General features: G+C 40.2%; 1 protein-coding gene across 3 annotated transcripts in view; it reads left to right on the forward strand.

Moving 5' to 3' along the window:
- The first annotated feature begins 1442 nt into the window (after positions 1-1442).
- The window catches only part of SELP (selectin P), a 42485-nt gene continuing 28177 nt past the window's right edge, over positions 1443-15750 (forward strand). For 2 of the 3 annotated variants that reach the window (XM_053605934.1, XM_053605935.1), the window contains exons 1-3: positions 1463-1501; positions 13001-13091; positions 14743-15129. In XM_053605934.1, coding sequence (XP_053461909.1) covers positions 1499-1501; positions 13001-13091; positions 14743-15129 — 481 coding nt within the window. In that variant the 5' untranslated portion in view covers positions 1463-1498. Of the gene's footprint in view, positions 1502-13000; positions 13092-14742; positions 15130-15750 lie in introns of all 3 variants that reach the window. The other variant, XM_053605933.1, reaches the window with a different exon arrangement.

A 15750-nucleotide genomic window follows, 5' to 3' on the forward strand; every position in this document is an offset into this window, starting at 1 on the left:
AAATGAAAGCAAAAGCTCACATTATGCTGCACTTATAGTGTGCTATTATTGTTTCAAACATTTAAACTCATTTAATTGTCCTAACTTTCTAGGCATTATCCTTATTTATTCACATAACTGGGGAAACTGAGGCATAGGAGGTTGATAACTTTCCCACTCGCATAGCTTTAGCCAGGCAGTCTGGCTTTAGGATGTGGACTCTGAACCCCTAGATCGTGCTACCTCAAAGCTCCTCGTTCTTTCCTCTCTCTCAACTTTCCTTATTCCCCTGTGGTCATTCCTTCATCACCACCTCCTTTCTGCTTCATCTATGTAATTAATCCCTTCCTCTTGGTCCCAAATTCCAAAGTGCAAATACAGCCTCACATGCCTTAATTCATCTTTTAGACTTTCTTCCAGATCTTTCCATTTTATTCCATTTAATCCATTCATGAAATGCCTATTTACAAGTTGCAATCATCATGGGATGAATAAAGAGTAACACCCACTCCCATACAACTAGAACTCCAAGAGGATAGATTGGAGTTATGGCTTTCTGACTTGATACTATATACTTGATGCTTGATTTTACTGTCTGAGACCAATCTGGAAAGTATTCATAACACCCAACATTTGTTGAGCTTATATTATTTCAAGCACCATCCACATATTAACACATCTAATCTAACAACAACCCTGTGAAGTTATCAGTCTGTTATACATTTAAGAAAACAGCAGTATAGAGAGTTTAAGCAATTTGTTCAATGCTAGCCAGAGATGGAGCCAGGCTGCGTCTCGGGCAGTTAATCAACACAGCCTGAGTCTTACCCACTATGCCAACAGCTTTTTAGTCCTGCACACTCCATGGGAAAAAGAAAACTAACCTTTTCATTTTTATATCCTTTTTTTTATTTCTGATGTAAGAAGCAGAGTTGCTTGCTTCCAAATGATCCATTGTTGTTTAAACATCATTTTGGGACCATTACCAACAATCTTCCTCTAGTGCCAGAAAATCCTCAGTGGCTATTACCTTTTCTAGCTACTTATTATTTGTTTGCTACTATTTTTTGCTCCTTTCCTTCAGAAAGCTGTTGGAATAATAAGCATTTACTCACCTTTCATAAGAATTGGAAAATTTTCAGTAGGACATTATGATTAATACAAGACGTTTTCCAAATGTGTGACCTTAATTTGGTGCTCATATCATAATTAAAGGAAATCTGATCCCTGGGGGTGTGGGTAGCATTGCTCAGTCTGGGATGTCCAGAAGTGATTCACACTTGCCCCTGTCTCCAGACCCTCTTTCATGGCAGGGAGCAATTCCCTAACCCCTCGTTGCTTAGCTGCCAGCCTTGCTCCTGTGTTATCAGCTTTCTAACTTCATGGGAAGGGCTGTGGCAAATTTCTGGAAAGTGAATAGGAAGTTGTTTTTCTAAACAGTCTGACACTGATGGGAGGCGGTGAGACTATAAGAAGTCTGGGTTGGGCAGAAGGCAGAAAACCAGCAGTTGCAGAGGAGATGGTGAGTTCATTTTTCTTTTGCTTGGGAAGTAGCTGAAGTGACTTGAAGTCTTTTGGAGGCTGAACCGGGAAGGTAAAGGTTTGGAAAGTGAGGAATAGCAATAGTCATGGAGTTTTTTGGTGAAGAGCCCATTAGAGTTTTCAGCACTTCTAAACCTGCTGCCCACTTTGACTCTGCTTTTTGAGTTGAGGTTATTTCCACTTTATCAATAAAGCTGTTGCAGCTTCTGAGGCTAGGCATTTCACCTAGGGTGTCCTGTTAGGCTGGATGATGTCAGGAGCTGGGTCCTGTCCTCTGGCTCCATAGCTGCTGCTCTTCCTACCACAACTTACAGGGAGTTTCTGAGGGTAGATCTTGGTAAACTTGCCACCTGTTTCCTATAATTGCTTTTTTCTCTGGGACAAATGGCAGGTAGATCAATGCAGCTGAGCAATGTCCTAGGACAAGCTTAAGTGCACAGTTTCTCATTCCTATCCTTCCTATTTCATTCTGTGAGCACTGTGAGTCTTCTGGGACTGATCTGGAATATCCACATAGTTTCAACTTCTGTCCTATGTCTCAATCTTGTTAGACACTCCATTTCCTTTTGTAAAATAGGTATAGTAATACTTCACTGTATAGTGTCACTGTGAGGATTAAGTAAGACTATGTTGAGAAGCATTAAGGTCTGAGCCCAGCCCATATTAAGTGATTAAAAAATGTTAGCTATTATTGTCATAAGAAAGAGAGAATTCTTGGGATATAATGGAGTGTGCGATCCCTGGAAGATCCAAAGATAACTAGGCATTTTAAACTCAGTAGTGTTAACCCTAGATAAGATAAATGTGGTTCGGCTAATTCTGATGTTCCCAGCAACTTTCCTAGAACATCCCACCTTGTGCCGTGGTCCAGAATCCTGTACTTGGTGGCTGGGGAGGAACAAGACAGGTCACTGTTTGGGGGACTCCAGGAAAAAAAGTAGTGCTTATGCTTGATTCATCTCATCTCTTTGCTTTTCTATAGCACAGTTTCAAATACTTCCAAGGAGGGTTTTCTGTGTTGGGGAAAACAAGAATACCAGGCTGAGGAAGAGAAGAGGAAGGACTTTGAGCCTGTCCTAAGTTTGAACCACGATGGCATAAGAATGTGGATTACTTCTCTCCCCTTGCATGTCATACTTCTGAATTGGTCAACATCAGTGAATGAACAGTCATTCCTCTTTTCTTTCTATTCTCTTTGGTATCCTCCTCTGTCGGAAAGGCAGAGTTCTTTGACATTCTAATGAAAGCTACAACTCCTCTTTCCCAGATGAAAACACAAACACCCACATAAATACCAGCCTTTGTAGACAACCACGGGAGGTTCTCTGACCTCAGTGTGGACCCAGGGTGAGAACCTGACTCCACTGCCTCCTATGTCTTCTGCTTGGAAGCTCCTCAGTTCACACCTGAAGCTGGGCTGGAAGCGTACAATAAAGTACTAAGAATTCCTGGCTTTAAAAAAATTTTCTTTTCACAAATAAGACCTCTTCCTTTTTCTCTGAACACATTTAGCCCTTAAGATTCAGGAACCTCAAACTGTCTAAATTCTGATTCAGTTTCAGAAAGGGGCTTCAATTAACTTCTAGGCCCTGAGAAAACAAGGTCAAGGTTTGTCTGTTGAGGTGTTTTTAATCAGATAGATCTCAGAGGAGGAATTTTTGGTGGGGAACTTACATTTAAATGTTAGTCAAGGTTTCAGTAGGCTGAACTGAAACCTCTGGACTCTCTTCCCTTTATACGTTTTAACCATCCTAGTCCTGTGGCTTCTGATTTTTCACCTCCCTTCAAAAACCTGGTTTTCAAAAATACAACTCAATGGTTCAGATCTCTACTAGGCTGGCTGCTAGCTCGTAAAATGTGCATCTTCAGACCTCTGTAAGTGGAAACTTATTGATGAAGCCTCAAAAATCAAAATGATTTACTTCATAACAGGTGGTGCTAAGAAAAAAACCTGTACCTGGCCGTAGAGGGTGGGTGCATAGTGGTTTCATAAATGAAATTCATCACGTTGTCTTCCAGGGATCTCACCCCCGTGACTGAAACCCAAAACAAAAATTTTATGAAATCAAAATACAAAGCAAATCCTTCCTAGAGATATAACCCAGCTATGATCCAACAGACGTTTTAAAAATGTTTAAGTATAATACTTTATTTTTAAATGCTAATATGTCACCCTAAATAATGGCAATCAGTAGGCCAATTTAAATATATGGTTTGGTCCCTTTTTGTACCTTACTGAAAATTAGTCTTTATTAGTAATTTCAAAAATACAAGCAATCAGGCCCTTCCTTCCCACATTATCCACAGAGGAATAACACAATGGGGTCTCTCTATAGGATTTTTGCATGACCCCCCACACAGGGAAGTGTTTAGGTTTGACACAGCCTATTTAATACCCAGAGAGTTGGGCAGTTAACACGATCCTCTTCAGGATCATGCCTTATAAATCTATAGAGTCTAGGGTTGTTGACCATAGGGAATCCCCTTGGGATAGACAAATAAGAACGTTCCATATGTAAAGACTCTCGTATCAAATATTATTAGTCTACCAGGAGGTCCAGTCGTCAACATGTTTAGAAAGTAATTAAACCAGGTCACCTGCTTTTTTTTTCTGGAACCATTCCCCCAAGAATGAAGAGAGAAGTAGACTACAGTCTAGCTGCTTTAGCTCATTCCCCACCAAGACACTTCTGAGAGGAAAAAAAAAATGCTATTAATTATTATACCAAGCCAGGCATGGTGGTGTGCGCCTGTAGTCCCAGCCACTCAGCAGGCTGAGGCGGGAGGATTGCCCAAGCTCAAGAGTTCAAGGCTGTAGTGATCTGTGATCGCATCTCTGCACTCCAGCCTGGGTGGCAGAGAAAGACCCTATCTTTAAAATAATGATGATAATAATAATTATTATTATGTGAAGACAACAGGTGTAACCTGGGACTTAGATAAACCAGAATTTATTGCCATGTCTTTGTCCGTTTGGGCCATTATAACAAAGTACCATAAATTTATTCTCACACTTCTGGAAGCTGGGAAATCCAAAATCAAGATGCTGACATATTTGGTGAGGGCCCACTCCCAACTTCATAGACTAATGCCTTCTTGCTATATCCTCATACAGTGGAAGAGTGAAGGCAGCCCTCTGGGGTTTCTTTTATTAAGGAAATTAATCACATACATAATGGTTCCACCCTCGTGATCTAATCACATCCCAAAGATGCTGTCTCCTAATACCATCATATTGGACATTAGGTTTCAACATATGAACAGGAGGGGACACAAACATTCAGACCATAGCAGTCACTCGATGTACATGGTATTGTACCCAGCACTAAAATTTGCAGCTAATATTACATCAGCTGTCATGACTATAACAGCTGGGCTTTGCAAACAAGTTGTATAGTTCCAAGTCTTCAATGACTCTGGTATCCACCTTCCCTCTCCACATCCCTATTGACCCCTGCTCAAGCCAGGCCCTCTCTAACTCCCACTGGGACTACCACATTCTCCTTTTTTGTCATCCAGCCTCTCTGCCTCTATCTCATCAACAAACATCACAGTTAGATGTGTGTTTGCATGATACTCCCCTGTTTAGAAGCCTGCAATTAGATCCCTTCTGCCAACGGTATTTGAAACTCATAGTCTCTGGTCCCAGATCTCCCAATTGTCACCGTCAGTAAGAACACATTACTACTTTCCTTAAAAGTGTCCCTTGGCTTCTCATTGCACTCAGAGTAAAATGTCATCCCCTTATTTTGGCACTCCAAACCTAGAGCAATCTTCACCTCATACTCTTTTCCCCACTACTAGTTTTACTCCAGCCATGCTAACATCTTCATATTCTTCTCTGAAAACTTTACTTCCACCTCAAGGCCTTTGAATTAGCTTTTTATTCTACCTTTAATACTCCTCCTGCTTCTCACTGGCTGGCTTGCTCTGGTCACTATGCTTTCAGCTTAAACCTCACCTCCTGGGAGATGTCTGCCCTGACTCTCTGTCCTATCTAACCACTCAATCACTCCATCAAGGAACCCCACTTTTATTCTCTACCTAGTGTTTATTGCTGCCTTTTATTTTTCATGTTTACTTGTTGAGTACTTATTAATATTTGTTTTTATTTATTAATATTTATTTATAATATTTGTTTTTATTAATTTATTAATATTTGTTTCATGGTCTCCTTTGCTAGAAAGTATATTCTATGAGGATAGGAAATCTGTCTGTTTTCACCATTTTATCTCTCGTCCTGAGAACAATGCCTGACACATTGTGGGCTCTTAATCAACAGTTATTGAAATAAATAATGAGGAAAATGCAGACAATACTAAGGGAGTACCTATCTTGGTGTGGAGGAAAAGCTCCTTTGAGGAGGACATAACTTATGGAGCTAGGGAGACATAGAAAAAGAGGGTGCCCTGGGCATAAGAACACAGGGAACATGCAGTGTGTTCTGGGAATCATGAGATGTTTCATCTTAGTGCATTATAGAATGATGGGGGACAAGCAGTGGGTGATTGAAGGGTGATGGCAAGAGACGAGAATAGACAAACAGGGAAAGGCCATGTCTTGGAGGTTTTTGCATGTGTCATGTTGAAGGGTTTCTATGGATTGCTCAGGGAGTGGAGACAGCTGAAGGATTTTAAGTAGCGAAAGTAGTATGATCACATTTTTATATTAGGAATATCGATCTTAATGCGTTTTAGAGAAAGAATTAGACATAGATAATCTAGAGGAAAAGAGACCCATTAGTATTAGAGAATGACTGCCCTGGTCTGGAAAGAAATGATTACATCTAAGCTAGTGTGTGGCAGTAAAATAGAAATTTGGGGAATGGCCAGGTATCTCATCAGACGGTAAAGTCAACAGAATTTGATGACAGATTGATATGAAGGGTCTAAACAAGGGAGAAACCCTGGTCTTCCAGCACAGATTTCCAAGTCTCGATGGGCAGCAGGTGAGGTGGCTCAGTTCAGTGATACTGCCTGTTGGTAAGAATGTGCATTCATTATATGAACTCCTTTTGGTGCTTCAGCTTTTCAAAGTCACACCCAGAGGGTGTGAATCGAGTGAGGGATGTTGATTCAGCCTTTCTAGAAGTACAAATCTGTGGTCTACCATGTAGATGGAGAGCAGTATCTCCTTGGCATGATTCTTGCCAAGTTTGTGAACTACCTGGAGTACTGGGAATCCATGGGACAGGAGTCTACTGGCTTCTGGCACCTCTTCCTGTGAAATGTAAGGTCAAGGGAAAAACAATTGCTCCTTCCTCTTTCTCTCTGCTTCTTTCTTCACCCAACAATCACCTCTAGTTCTCTGGAAAAGAGAAATCAAAGATAACCATGATGTCTACTGAAGGTTTACACAGGAGCAGGATGTGATTCAAATGACCCAATCTCAGACTCTTTCCCATGACTTTCAGTTTGAACCAGGCTGCCAGAGAACGTTAAAGACTAGCAAAGCACGTGGCTGCTTCCCCAAGGGAGGAATTTCCTCTTGTTTCAACACTTAACTTAGTAACACAGGGCAGAGTTCTTACCTTTCTAGCAGTCTAGATCCAGCACCATCCTGAACACTGCGCTGCACAGTGGGAGCAGGTGTGCAATGGCCTCCCTATCCCCAGAAAGTTTCAGAGGAAAATTATCACTCAAGGAAGATTTCTAAACATCATCCAGCCAGCATACCTCCACTCCTAACCCTTGTCAGTCACCAGTGAGTCAAGGTGTTGCCTTACAGTTAACCCAGATATTTGAACCTGGGATCCATTCAACATGGATGGACTTACTGTGTTCATGAACCATTTGAAATTGTCTAAAAAATTGCAAGTGTACATTTTTTGAAGACATCTGACCATCACTTTTATGAGAGTTTTCATGAGCCCTGCAAGAATAAGAATCACTGTGTTAACCCTATTTATAGTCAGGAGAACAAGCTTGGGCAGAATGTTTAAATTCATTGAGTTTCAGTGATGGGGAGTGGTAGCCACCCCATCTCCAGCATTCATGGTCCAAGAGACCAACTGCCAGAGAAATGCTGAGTGGATTTGGGAGTAATCTTTATGGTTGCCTACCTTCTGAAATAATCTATGAAAGGTGATTCCTGACATTTAGTGATTGAAACAAACAGAAAACTATAGTCAAGTTAAAGCAGGGGATGATAAAAAAAAAAAAAAAAAAAAACTCCTATCAGTCTTTTAAAACCTTAAAATGTTTAAAACCAGCTTGCTGAGGAAATTTTGTTTAAATCAAATCTTAACTGAAGTTTAAGCAAGTCAAAACGGGAAACGGTGAGTAACATTGGGCATGGTGATGGGAAGCCTCACCTACTCACCCTCCCCACATTCTCCCCTGAGCTGGCCCCAAAGCCAGAGAAACCCCTAGAAATAATTCATTCAGGGAGAAAACCACTTCCTAAGTACACAGGAAGAGCACCACTAAATTTAAAATCACTGCATTCTTCCAATCCTCCTGAATAGAAACTCAGCACAGGTTTAAAGGCCAACACTGGGGTCCCTCCGTCACTGTGCTCTCCAGCAGCAATATTTTTGCTTCTGTACCTCTAAAAATATTCTAGAAGACTAAGTAACTTCTCACACCTTTCTAAATAAAAAGCTAAAATTTTTCATCATAAATTTTAGAAGAAAGGATTGAATTTCCAATGTATTATAAAGACTGACCTTTTTAAAAAAAAACTGTTATATAATTTCTTAAAGTTTATACCATGGAATTAAATACTAGCATAATCTGATAATCCTCATCACCTAAAGAAACTATAAGCAAGCTCTTAATAAGCAATTTTACATTATTCATTTTCTCTCCCTTGGAACTTATTTGTATTCTACTTCCCCTATATAATTTTAACATCATATAATACATTTTTAAGTTTAAAGTCTTTTCTTCCTTACCCTGTCATGCTTCTTTGCAAAAATAAAAATAAATTATAATTTATTTTTTTAAATTTTGCTTTCAATCGTCTTAGTTCAAAGCTTTTTTTTTTTTTAAATTTTCTTTTTCTTCTTTTATTTATCTATTTATTTCTCTTTTTTTTTTGTAGAGACAGAGTCTCACTGTACCGCCCTCGGGTAGAGTGCCATGAGGTCACACGGCTCACAGCAACCTCTAATTCTTGGGCTTACATGATTCTCTTGCCTCAGCCTCCCGAGCAGCTGGTACTACAGGCACCCGCCACAACGCCCAGCTATTTTTTTTTTTTTTTTGTAGAGACAGAGTCTCACTTTACGGCCCTTGGTAGAGTGCCGTGGCCTCACACAGCTCACAGCAACCTCCAACTCCTGGGCTTAAGCGATTCTCTTGCCTCAGCCTCCCAAGTAGCATCGCCCAGCTATTTTTTTGTTGCAGTTTGGCCGGGACTGGGTTTGAATCCGCCACCCTCGGCACATGGGGCTGGCGCCCTACTCACTGAGCCACAGGCGCCGCCCTATTTATCTATTTATTTCTCTATTGAGACAGAGTCTCACTTTGTGGTCCTTGGTAGAGTGCCTTGTCATCATAGCTTGCAGCAGCCTCCAACTCTTCGGCTTAAGCAATTCTCTTGCCTTAGCCTCCCAAGTAGATAGGACTACAGGCACACACCACAATGCCTAGCTTTTTCTTCTTCTTCTTTTTTTTTTTTTTTTGTAGAGACGGGGTCTCATTCTGGCTTGGGCTGGTCTCAAACCTCTGAACTCAGGGCAATCCACCCACCTCGGTCTCCCAGAGTGTTAGGATTACAGGCGTGAGCCACCATGCCCGGCCTATAATTCAAAAGATTTTAATTTTTTGAAACCATAAGTCTCTAAGTGATAAAAATTTTTTTCTTTTTGATTGAGTTAGCATAACAACTACTTTTAGTACAAAAGCTATCATACATAAACTACAAGCTTTGAGAAGTAACTGAAACTTTCATATTTAATATGTAATTGAAGATGCATCTCTAAATGAAAGGAGGGTCTCTTCCCCTATTCATTCATATGTCCATGAATGAATATTGTTTATCAACAAAACAAGTTCATCAATCTTATTCTTATATTTCATTTTTTTAAGGATTTAAACATTCAGGAACTTCATTCTCAAGGTTAAGTAAATGGAAATGGAAGTTTTATTTTAGCAATGTCTCCCAATTCTTTAAATCCTTCTAAGGTATATGCCCCAAATTTTATAGTGATTTATCATCAAAATTTAGTCAAAACTGACAACTTAATTTAGTCCTGTCTCAAAATTGACAAAAGGAAAGAAATGAAAATCACTGTACTTAAAAAAGGACCTCTTACACTATAATTTGAAACATTCAAATTCTTAATACCTATATCAATATTTTGAATTGTCTGTGGTATACCAATGTACTTTAGGATCAGGGGCAAGTCTCCATAATAAATAAGAGTTAGATTAGTAAACAGTATGATTTTCTTTTGTCAAGTAGGAGAAGGTTGTGATTTTAGTCAGCCAGGTTTTAGGAAAGTATACATGTGAAAGTTGAGAATCTGAATATATATTTAATTAACATTCTCATTAGACACCAAACACATCTTGGTTTGAGGATTTCTGTTTCATCACTTGGGATGGTACTTTCTGAGTATTGAATAGAAATGTGGTGGTAATAATAGCTGATGATACAGCACAATGCAGAGAGAACAATGGGGTGAAGTCCCCACTAAGGGATTGTCAACCTACTCCCTGTACAGATAAATAGCACCATAAATCACAGTATTATGATGCTTTCATGGTTTAATCATAGTTCCTGCAAAAGGCAGCTGATTTGTGTCATAGGTTACAAGAACACAAAATATGCCTACTTATCAAAGCCAATATTCAAAGAAACTGCTAGGTGGAAAAATGCCAGGCTTCTCCTAGTATCTGAGAAACTTGTACTAATTTGAGTTGTGTCCTTGCCAGTATGTAGTCTGTAATCAGTACTGAGTAGTGCATGTGCGCACACACAAGCACACATGTATCACCCCATACTGTCCCATGCACTCTTACTGAGACCATTCAGAATTTTCATACAGAAGGGGTTTAAGTGGTGATCTGGTTGGAAGAGTAGCAAAGCTGCAGTTGCATGGCAAGTGCACTGTTTTCATGTTGGTGGTAACATTGGGGTGGCTCCAGAGGGAAACAGGTGCAGCTGTTCCCCTTCAGAGGAGAACTAGGCTTGGTCATGTTGCATACTCTGTCATCCACACAAGCAACACAGCCTGCACTTGGAGCCTGGAAATGTATAAAGGTAAGAAGGTAGAATGGAAAGAATTCTTGTTTCAGAACCAGGTTGTGCTGCTGTAATTTGAACGTTATTTAGATGCTCTAAGCGGCCAGGGTCCCACCCTGAGGACAGGATCTGTTAAGACCTGTGGATTTGGTGGCAGTCAGTTGAAGAAATGTAAAGTTAGAAATGATGAGAGACAAAGAGACAGACACACAGAATAGAATTTTCAAGGATGGGAGCACAGGGAACCCTATGTGTGGGGTTCCAGCAAGTGGCCCCAAGTGCTTGTTCCGCTCAGCTTTTATTGAAGGTTATTTGCTCATTAGCCCAGAAGGTAAGCTGAGGAAGAGAACAAAGATGTTAGCAGTTTTTCTGAACAAGCATATCAGCTCTTATTGTTTCTATAATCATTAACTTTAAGGGTCTGAGCATCCTTGACAAATATGAAACCTGAGCCTTTTGTGGGGGCAGCCTCCTGTCTGTGGTCACACATGCAGATTCCTAGGAGGGTGTTAATAATGTTAGTTCACTGTGGAGTAAACAGCCACTGGCATCAATCTCCTCTGAAGAATCAGTGGGAAAGAGGAATTTTCCTCTCATCACTACCACAAAGGGTCTTCCTCTGCAATAAGGGATATAAGCTCTCTTACCCATATGTCAGGGCTCAAGCTATTCCCTTGATCTCTACTCCAGCCATAATACAAATCTCCACAATGGGTATTTGCTTTGGCTGTCGACTGGGCAGGAGACGACCTACTTAATGTTTCTTGCTAGGCCTTGCCCACAGCATTCTCTGTGGCCATTATGTCTTCAGAGGGTTCACAGACCCAGCATGGGTAACTGCAAGCTGTATCCCTTACAGGCCAGGCTTCCAGTAAACTGCTCAGATAAGAAATTTAGCAGTGGCTAGTTTCAAGGTAAACTAGCTGACCTTTCTTTGTTCTGACTTGCTCAGCTTATTTTTTTATTTTTCCCTTTTTCTGGGGGTGTTTTCCCTTGCCAAGAATGGGGTCTTCAGTCTCCATTCTGCCTGCTCTAGGCTTTAGTTTTTTCCAAGTGCAACATAAAGAAGTTGGGCAAGATGGGCATTTCCAGAATTTATTTGTCTAAAAACATTTTAAATGGACCAAGAGTAGTGACTCATGTCTGTAATCCTACCATTCTGGGAGGTTGAAGACAGTGGATTGCTTGATCTCAGGAGTTTGAGGCCAGCCTGAGCAAGAGTGAGACCAGACCCTGTCTCTACTAAAAACAGGAAAATTAGCCAGCTATCATAGTAGGCACCTATAGTCCCAGCTACTGAGGAAGCTGAGGCAAGAGGATCACTTGAGCCCAGGAGTTTGAGGTTGTTATGAGTTATGATGATGACACAGCACTCAACCCCAGAGTGACAGAATGAAACTCTGTCTTAAAAATACAAAAAATCCAAACATAACAAAACAAACAAAACCCCCAAAACATTTTAAATGTTCATAGATTTGACTAAATTCCAACAGAAGGGAGCTCACAAAAAATAACAGTTGCTATAGATCCACGGTGAATATGTTTATTGTATATATTAAGAAATACTAAATGGTATTTCAGATTAATGCTGAAATGGAAAGGCAACAAGATAAAATATAGATCAATATTACAAAATAGATGTATTACAATATTACATATAGCATAATTAGTTGGTACTCCGGGAATCAGAGTATAGGTTAGACAGTATTTGTGTGGGTCAGGAAGTTCTCAGGTATTAAAACATTTTCTTAGACTTCAAAGAAAATTATTCTGAAAGAAATTCAACTATTTTTGTGAGTCCCTGAAAGTATCATGGGCCTGTGTCGAACAGATAAATTGGTCCTGAATTATATCAGCTTAAGTTCTGTAGTAACTTTTAGTAATAGTCAAGTAACTTTTTATTATTATTGGATGTGATATGCCAGTTTTTAAAAGGAGATTATTGTGTAATAATAATGGCAGTCAGATTCACATGTTAGTATTTTTTTTACATACATATTAAAAATAAATCTTAAAAAAAACTATTGGTGGCACAACATACCCAACGGATATTTGTTGAATGAATGAAGAAATGAACTCTGTCCTCAGTGACAGTGTCCATCTAGAGTAGGACTCAGAAGCAGAGTGGTAAGAAGCAAGAGAGAAGTGGAGGGCTTGAGCTATCCTCCCAGTGGAAATAGGCAGAATTATAACTCAACATAGTCATCAACCAGGATCTTTTTGGCCATGTTGGTGGTATATGGATACTAAAAGGAATTTTGTTGTTGTTGTTTTTTTCTTGTTATAGGCCAGCTGCTTCAAAGTCATCTGGAACCAGAGATTCCAGCAAGTCATCATTGGAGCTACCCAACTCCTTTGCTTCAGTGTCCTGATCTCTGGTAAACTTTATGCTAACCCTTCCCTTAGCCCTGTATAATTAGGGTAGAGCCCAGAGCCAATTGGGAGAAGTTAAGAATTGTACCCTGTTGTGGGAAGCAGAGGAAAACTGTCCAAGCCCAGATTGCTGGAAGAAAAATGTACACCACATCATCATACTGGTAGAAAAGGCTTCAGAAGGAACTTAAAGTGATATATTCAGGGCCAAGTTATCAGTTAGACACAGGCCCATAATACTTTCAGGGACTCACAAAAATGGTGGAATTTCTTTTATAATAATTTTCTTTGAAGTAAAAGAAAATGTTTGAATATACATATAGTAATAGATTTGTCTTTATACCAAAAAATAGTTTTAAATACATTATTATGCAAAATAGTTTTAAATACATTATTATGGAGAAAGAGTCCTACAAAGATAAAATTGCCTAGAGTCCAGGAAAGTCACAATGCAGCACTGGCTATATCAGAATAAAGTAAGGCAAAACAATGCTCTAGAGGTATCAGTGAGGGAGGTACAAACACAGTCAGCCCTCATGCAGGCTGCAGAACAGAGGGTTGAATAGAACAAGCTTTTATAAACAGGAAAGGGAGCCATTTCCAGGCCTGATTACTTGCATTGTACACCTCTCCACGTGGGAACTGGCCTCCTCTGCCCCGGGTGAACTCCTACAGGTTATGATAGCAATAATTCGCATCATAGCATCTTTATACTTTTGAAGGGTGATTTTTTATTTCATTTGATATTGCAAACACTTATAAAGAAGGGCTGTTTGTGCCCTATCTTAATGAGTGAGAAAGCAGACATGGAGGAAGTAGAATAATTGATCAAGGAGATTGGAATGAATATAAAATTACATGGCAAGATATCAGATTTCTAATCCTGGCTCTCATTCAGTTAAGCATTTACTGAATATCTATTAAGTGTCAAACTCTATGCCTGGTGCTAAGGATCAAGAGGTAAAAATAGAAAAATCATGGATTCACAGAGGTCTAGCAGAGGTGGACATCACAATACATGGCAATAAAGGTGGTGCACAGGGGCCTGGAGAGAGTCATGGGAAAGTCATGGAAAGCAGGGGAGTCGAGTTTACCAGGCATGAGAGGGGAGGGCAGCCAGGATAGCACAGAGAGAATGTGCAAAGAGACACAACCGGGGGTTCTGTTTTGCAAAGGTGGCAAACATGTAGGCAGGCAATGAGGCTGGGCCAACTGGTAGGCTCTAGGTCATAACGCGTCTTAACTTGGCACATGAAGAGACAGAACCTGCCCTTAAGACATTTTGTGTGTTACTTAATTTGGGCTTGGGCAAATTACCAAATTTATCTCCTTCACTTGTAAAAGGAGAGGAGCAAATTCCATGACCTCCAAGGTCCATTCTTACTCTAATAGCTCATGATTCCAAATCTTTAACACCAAGTATTCTCAGAAGAGGGCATTTTTTTTTTTCTATTCTGACTTGATGTACACTTTCAAATGAAAGGTGGAAACCATCCTTTCCCCTTCAAACAACCACATTCGACATAAAATAGTCATGTTTGGGGTATTCATCTTCTGGCCAAAGGCTCATCTGACTATGCAGAAATGTACTTGATTTGATCACAGCCTCCTCCTGGCAAGGGATGTTAACCTGACATTCGCTCTCCTTTAATCTAGAACTAACAAATCAGAAAGAAGTGGAAGCGTGGACTTATCATTACAGTACAAAAGCATACTCATGGAATTTTTCCAGGCTATTCTGCAAGAAGGAATACACAGATTTAGTGGCCATCCAGAATAAAAATGAAATAGCCTACCTCAATGACGTCATCCCCTACTACAGCTCTTATTACTGGATTGGGATCCGAAAGATCAATAATAAGTGGACCTGGGTGGGAACCAATAAGACTCTCACCCCAGAGGCGGAGAACTGGGCCGACAATGAGCCCAACAACAAGAAAAACAACCAAGACTGCGTGGAGATCTACATTAAGAGTGAGTCAGCCCCCGGCAAGTGGAATGATGAGCCCTGCTGGAAAAGAAAGCTGGCACTGTGCTACAAAGGTAGGGTCTCCTCTCTCTCAAATTTGAGTATTTAAAATGAAAACAAAGCAGGCATGGTGGCTCATGCCTGTAATTCTAGCACTGTGGGAGACTCAGGAGGGTGGATTGCCTGAGCTCAGGAGTTCCAGATAAGCCTGACCAAGAGTGAGACCCCATTTCTACTAAAAATAGAAAAACTAGCCAGGTGTATGGCCGGCACCTGTAGGAGGAGGCTGAGGCAAGACGATCACTCGAACCCAGGAGTATGAGGTTGCTGTGAGCTATGACACCACGCCACAGCACTTAACCCAGATTGACAGAATGAGACTCTGCCTCAAAAAAAAAAAATAATAATATAATAATATGAAAACAAAAACAGAGCCAAAACACCTTCCCTGGGTGACCATGTAAACCACTAGGTCAATAGTATGGAGTCACAAAGGCTGGGACATGAAATCAAGGAGTAAACTGTTAATCAATCAGCATTAGTGAGTATCTTGAAGAATATAAGACCAAGATTAGAGAAGAATGAATGTTTGAAGTAGCAGGGAATTTAATATCATCTGGCTCACCCCTCTCATCCTGTAACTGACAAACAGTCAAGAAGTTTTAGTTTCTCCAAACTGTGTGTGGAGCAGGACA

The sequence above is a fragment of the Nycticebus coucang genome, chromosome 10, assembly GCF_027406575.1.
Source record: "Nycticebus coucang isolate mNycCou1 chromosome 10, mNycCou1.pri, whole genome shotgun sequence".
Classification (NCBI taxonomy): domain Eukaryota; kingdom Metazoa; phylum Chordata; class Mammalia; order Primates; family Lorisidae; genus Nycticebus; species Nycticebus coucang.